This window comes from Cyprinodon variegatus, unplaced genomic scaffold (genome assembly GCF_000732505.1).
Source record: "Cyprinodon variegatus isolate N-32 unplaced genomic scaffold, C_variegatus-1.0 Scaffold988, whole genome shotgun sequence".
In the NCBI taxonomy this organism is placed as follows: domain Eukaryota; kingdom Metazoa; phylum Chordata; class Actinopteri; order Cyprinodontiformes; family Cyprinodontidae; genus Cyprinodon; species Cyprinodon variegatus.
Genome location: NW_015151441.1, coordinates 28482 through 35255, shown reverse-complemented (window position 1 = coordinate 35255; position 6774 = coordinate 28482). Strand labels below are relative to the sequence as shown.

The following is a 6774-nucleotide window of genomic DNA, read 5'->3' as shown; positions in this document are numbered from 1 at the left end:
AGTCAATGAGTTGATGCAATCAGCTGGTTTTCCTTAGATAGAAACTTTGAATCAGTCTGACTGGATGATCTGGCGAACTATTGTAAATTGGAGCTATAGAAATAAACCGAATAGAATTGAATCAACATGCTGGTTCTATAAAGCACGGTGGAGCTGAGACACCTACCGTCACCTCGGTGTGGGGGGGCTCAGGGTCGGGCTTGCTGGGGCCGATCACAGAGCCGCTCTCCTCCCTCTCCTTCTTGTCCAGCAGTCCTGCTGCCATCACGGCCGCCTGCTGCTTGGCCACTCGTGCTGCGAGTTCTTCCTGAAACAGAAACCAGGAGAGTGAAGCAGCCGCTCCTGCAGACCTGGGATCAGACGCCGTCACGCTTCCAGCACCATTCTGGCCTGTCTCTGGGCCTGGGCGTCCGGTTTCCTCTGGACCGCCGTAGCTGGAGGAGCCGTGTAAACGGTGGGCGCTGCCTGGATGATAGACGGCGTGGGTTTGGCCAAGGAAGGATTTGCTGGTCTCTGAGGAGGAGGGGGCCCCATCGGGACACCGACCATGTCCCCCACCTAAACACATTAGCAACCGGTCAGCTTTTAGTAATCAGATTACAATGAAGGGAAGTTCTATCAACAGTAATGTTCTGCAGGCTTGAACTCTGACCCGGGCAGCTGCTGGCATGTGCTGAATGGGCGGTGCTGGCCCCTGAGGTATGGGGCCCTGCATAGACGGAGGAACCATCATGGGAGGAGGTGGAGGAGGTCGAGGGATGGGAGGAGCTACTGGAGGACCTCTCATCACTGGCATTCTCTGACCACCTTAGCAGCACACAGTGAGACAAAGATTAAAAAGAAAAACCTCCAGAATAACTTCCAAAATATAAACTCTGTTTGCTACAAACAGAAAACCCCAAAAACATTTCAGGAGACCAATGAGAACAAAGTCATTTAAAAATATGCCAGGAAAGATTCCGGATATCTGACAGGCAGTCATGGACCTGCAGGATAAACCCCCCCAGGGTTATTGGCAAAGAGAAAGGCTGTATATTAATGGAAAGGAAAATGTGTTAGAAAACTAAATTTCTCAAGAGCTATGATGTCCGAGCCTTACGTTGTTCCCTAAATGCATCACATCAGCTTTAATGGAAGAATCTGATCCTTCAGGCCCGACAGCCTCGGTTTCTCTTCACTCTCCTGTAATCCCTCCTCATCATCACTCTGACTCACAGACACATTAATATAGCAGGCGTTGATCCTACCTGGTCTCTGTAGTATATGCGGAACGAAGGCTGGTCTCATGATGGGAGGTGGAGGGGGGCGGACTGGTGGAACTGGGACAGAGAAGTCAGATGATGAGTGAATAGTTAGCGTCTGAAGGAAGCAGGATCAAACCAACCAGCTGTGTGTCTTTACTGTCCAAGCATCTGAATCGATAAACTGAGAAATATTTTCAGTTACAGAAGTAATTCTATCAGCTATTGAGACCTTTCCAGGTTGGTTAGCGATTCTGGAATAAAGCAAAGAAACATGGAGCAGCGGTTCTCCAACCTGCACACCCATCACTCCTCAGGCAACGTTAATCATAGATAAAGGTTTAGTGGAGGATGTTGTTTTTCCAGGTGGATCATCTCAATAACAGTCGGTCATTCTGTTGCGTGACCAACGGGGGATTCAAAAAAATACTGATCATCTGTCTGAACGGTCAGTTAACTAAGTTCACTATAAAGTCCACTATATAATCCCTGCTCTATATAGTGATGGAGGGATTTAGGGGTTAGGGCGGTCAGACCCAGTAAGCTAGTATGAGCTTTGAGAACAGCAACTATTAAACAGTGTGCACAGGGAGAAATGGGCTCGTGCACGCTCTCTCACGCGTTCTCTCTGTTTTTTTAAAGTGGGGCAGGTCTTTAAAAAAATTCGCAAAAATCCTTCACTATACCTTTAACTGATTAAAGGATCTAATTTGGTAATCAAAAGGTAAACAGGTTTAAAATATGCCATTTATATTTATTTATTCATTAGGGCAGGAACTTTAATGCGTAGCTCACACTGTAAGATGAAGCTCGCAATGTTTGTTCTCACACTGTGACCCGACGCTCTGATGCGATCTACCTGCTCACACTCTACGTCTAAAAACCAGGTGGGACTCAGCGCCGCAGTGAGATGGCGCTACTGGGACTCGTCTATCCAGAAGCCAAACCAGTAGAAGAGGAATATGAAGCTCACTAGAGTGAAACATGCTGCCTTGGATATTTGTGCTTAAAGCCCTAAAAAGAAAAGGCGACGTCGTTTTTGGACAAAGACATGGCTGAACAAACGTGCCTACTACGGTCTGTCAGTTTGACAGAAAGAACTCCATTTCACTCATTGCCCCCCCGCCATGCTGCTGTGTTTCCCTCTGAGGGGAAGAATCCTTGTTTGATTTACCCTCACCAAGGACGTCCTCGACAAAGTCTGAACTCTGTGAGAACGGAGCACGCAGCATAGATCTGGGTTAACTGGAACAGAAGCGTACTGATGACATCACCACATTCAAAGCTCGTCTGGAGCTGCATTTCACCTCCTGTTATTAATAGGCTCTAGATAATAATAAATGATGTTTTTCATTTATTGGGGGAATAATAATGAAATCAGTCACATAAACATAAATCAAATAAATATTTTGCCAAATAAAGAGAAACAGAAATCACTAGCAGAGCCAGCGGTTCTTTACACACGGCTATGCAGAGAGCTGCTGCTAACGTTAGCCCATCTGCTGTTAGCCTCTGAAATCTCATGGTCGCTGCGGTCCTCTAAACATCGATTTTTTTAAATTATGCAATAAATCAGTAAATGGACTTAAATTAAGCTTAAAGTAAAATGTTCTCGCCTCAAATGATCTTAAAAAAAACTTTTCTAGAACGGCAAAAGAAAAGTGAACCTTTAACTTAATACTCTGAGCGCTATGAGCGCTAACCTGGAAGCTGCTGCTGCTGCAGTGCATGCTGGGACAGCTGTCAGTCTGGAAAACGGACAAGTCTGCCCTGATGCATGCTGGGTAAATGATGTACGCTTTGTCCGTTTTCCGTCTGCTGTTCTTGTGAATTGGAGCAGTGGGCTGATGTTTTCACGAGCACACGAGAACGCACAAGTACTCATGTTGAGAAACGGCTGTTTCCAGGCCATGTTGGTCGCCGTGTTTAGATATTTTTCTACAATATTTAGTGGAAGGAGCTCTAGTTTAATTAATGTTCATGGAACGGTCACTTTTAGAGAAGACTTTCAGTTTACAGTCTTTCGAATAATCTGATGAAAATGATGTAAACAGTCAGATTAAAAAGACAGTATATATTTGTTGTTCTTATATAATTATTCAATTATAGGGGAGAAAAGGGTTTTTGAATTGATTTAAATATGATTAATTCTAATTAATTACAGATCCTGTAAATAACTTGATTGAAATGTTAATGTCGAGTTCCCACTAAAATAATGAATCTAGAGACATTTATTCAACTATTACACTGACTGTTCCCTGCTTGCCTTGCCTGCCTCAGCCTCTAGCTTAAATTAAGACAAACTTTATTGTCTTTTTGTACACACGGCGTATAGAAAAAGAAATTTCATTCAGTAAAGCTCTCAAGACATTTTCATTTCTTAAAAAGTGCAGCAATAATAAAACCTATAAACAGTGATCAAATGTAAAAATAAGATTGAGATGATGTAGTTTTTCCAACATTCAGCTTTTTTTTTGTTTCTAAAGCCGTCTGTGATCTGATGAGTTAAAGTAAAGATAATACCTGGTCCCACGAATGCAGGCGGCGGAGGACCAACAAAACTAGCGGCTCTGGCCTCTAATGTCTGCTGGACCTAAGAGAAAGGAAGGCAGAGAGTTTAAAGACATTTTAGGTGTGAAACGTGACTACTAGTGACTTGATTTATTCTCCACTGTTCTTTAACGGTTTATAACAGTAAGCTTCTTTTGTTTTTTTTTGCAGTGGTGACGGTCATCTTCCCTTTGAAGACAATTCCTCCTCCATTTAAAAACAAACAGGAACTTATGGTGGATCCAGACCAAGGAAATGGATCCATGTTGCCGAACTGGTCTCTAAAATCTGAACTCGATAAGGGGTGTGGGAAAAAAACAAAAAAAACAATTGGGCAATATATTGTGATTTTTGTGTTCCACATTTAATATAAATTTGTTACCTCCTAATATCAATAAATATATAAAAAAAAATACTATAAACCAATGGGGGAAAATGGGCAGTCTCTAATCATGACTCAAGTATCGTGGCGCATATCGTATCGCAGCACCCATGCTGATACTCACCCCTAAACTCAACTGATGAAAAATGCAGCCATTCTTGTAAAAAGACAGAAAACCTGCATCTGAACCAACCGGGAGGGTTATTGTTTCAGGACATACCTGTCTGTAGGTGTTGGTTCCTATGATGGGTCGCACCATCGGCACAGCAGGGACCGCCAAGGCCACAGGTATGGACTCCATCAGAGGAGGACTCCCTGATCCACCGAGGACCTCCTGCTCAAAACTACAAAGAGTTACAGAGAAAGAAGGAAATCATTTGTACGGTTACTGAAGGTTCTACGGAAAGGAAAAACACAGCTGGTCTGTTTTCATTAGAAATCATTCAAACTGGTCATTATTGCTGAGAGCCTGGTTTCAGCAGATCTAAGGAAGCCTCTGCTGGATGTTAGAGAGCCAGTTTGCTTGTGATGTTAGCTTTGATGCTTCATGGAGAGGAGGAGTAGAAAAAAAGCCCCACCTTCCCAGCTGTACAACATGACTGCTTTGGGAAGTGGTTCGGATTCTCTGGGCAACATGGCTTAAAAAAGCTAATCTCCATTTTTTTCCTAGCAAATCTGAGAAATCTTTTTTTTTTTCTCCCTCACTTAGGTTTATCAATCAGGTGACCTTAATTTTAAAGGAAACACAATTAAAACTGAAAAATGTTGTAAAACAATCATGTTCCAGAATTTGCAGCTTTGGTCACTTCAGGCTGCCATGTGAACGTTTGACAGGCTGGATTTTATCTTCTGGGCCAAATGCTGCCCGACACTAATCTGATTTAATCCATCCTAGTTTGTTGGCTTCAGAATATCCATCTGCTTCATCAGAACTTACCACAGATAGGCAAAGATTAGTAAAGTTTCCTGAACAGTGATCCAGGTTTCTAGCCTTCACATTAGGATGCTTTTATTGTCTTTTTCTACACCGGGTGAACACAAAACAAAGTTTTGTTTGGTGCAGCTTTCAGACAGTGAATGAGCAGCAGCTAAGCAGTGAAATTAACATTTCCATTTCATAAAGAGCAGCAGTGATCGAATGTAAACAGCGTGGGAGAAAAACATGGTGCAAAACGCACTGATATAAAAGTTCAGAGCAGTGCAAAGACAACTCTATATGGTGCAAACATGCAGTAGAAGTTGATATTTGGCCTGATGTTCAGTGTGATGCAGAGTCTCCATTCGGGACTTGATTATGTCTAATTTTCCTCCCCCCTAACAGTTCAGCAGTCTGATGGCATTGATGGAAAAGCTGTTGCAGAATCTGCTGTACTGCATTGAATACTGGGAAGCCTCTTCCCAGTCCATGGTGGGGGGATGATGATGTCACGGGCTCAGGACATGCAGCGCTGGGACTGAACTGTCTTCAAGCCACACAGTTATTGTGGCTTTTATTAGCCATTTCTCATCACTAAAGTAAAGAATATTAAGTAATTCCCACCACCAAAGGGGAGAAGTCTTAATTTTCTGTGAACCTGTTTTCAGATGCTTTAATAAAATTTATGGTTCTGATCTTGGACTCGTTATTGATCAGTGATCATGACTAAGAGTATGAGTGAGGATACTTCTTTAGGTGAGATCAGACTTCTATCATGGATTGTAAAGATTGTGGAACATTTCCCATTTCCTCAGCCCAACCTTCTGTCATTCCTGCAGAATATTATCTTGTACTTTTATCTTAGACAGATGTCTGATGCGCTCCGTGCCTTAAATCTGCTGTCTAAAGTCATCAAGTCACAGTCCATCCCGATGCAACCAATGCTAAGCAAGCTCTGCACTGGTGGCAACACAAGGCAACTCCTCAACAGAAGACAGTATTTGGGGGATCATGCTTGGCCTTCCAAAAGAACACTTTTAACCAATCTGTCTACCGTATATGATTAAATTGAAGTGCCTTGAGATGAACTGTGTTGTGAATTGACACCATAAATAAACTTGAATTAAAGTTTTATCTCGAACCACCCAATTCTCTGAAAAGCTGCTTATCATTGCCGACATTTTTCTGTGTGTGAGGTCAGCGGACGCTAATCAGTGCCAGCTGCATGTTTTTTAGACTGTGAGACAAAAAATCTGTAAATAAAAGTGCATCACTGCTAAATCCTTTGGTCATAGTTGACCAATGGTGTCTCTGGAGGTGAGGAAAGGGAGGGCTGTTAGAAGAATGACCAGTAGATGAACTGGTGAACATTCTTAGTCATTCAGGACATAGTCAATCCAAAGAAGTAAAAAAATAAATAAATAAATAAATCCACTAAACATTATTTTCAAGTTTGAAGACGTTTCTCTTCCATCCAGGAAGCTTTTTCAATTCAAAATGTCAGAAATAGCGTTGAGTTAGAGGCTACATATAGCCAGGGGTGGAGCTAGATGGGGGGCCAGGGGTGGCCATGGAAACCCTTAGCCAATCATTGGCCACCTCCACAATTTTTTCCTCAAATTCAGATGGTAGCAGCAGTAATACTCTAAAGTGAATTGTTCTAACTCAGTTAACATTTTAATTTT

General features: G+C 42.5%; 1 protein-coding gene across 2 annotated transcripts in view; it reads right to left on the bottom strand.

Annotated features, from left to right (window-relative positions):
* rbm42 (RNA binding motif protein 42) overlaps positions 1-6774 on the bottom strand; it is an 11361-nt gene that overhangs the window by 2781 nt on the left and 1806 nt on the right. For both annotated transcript variants that reach the window (XM_015399099.1, XM_015399100.1), the window contains 6 exons: positions 4394-4517; positions 3765-3834; positions 1248-1319; positions 653-807; positions 382-558; positions 167-307 (listed from right to left, as the gene is read on the bottom strand). In XM_015399099.1, coding sequence (XP_015254585.1) covers positions 167-307; positions 382-558; positions 653-807; positions 1248-1319; positions 3765-3834; positions 4394-4517 — 739 coding nt within the window. The remainder of the gene's footprint in view (positions 1-166; positions 308-381; positions 559-652; positions 808-1247; positions 1320-3764; positions 3835-4393; positions 4518-6774) is intronic.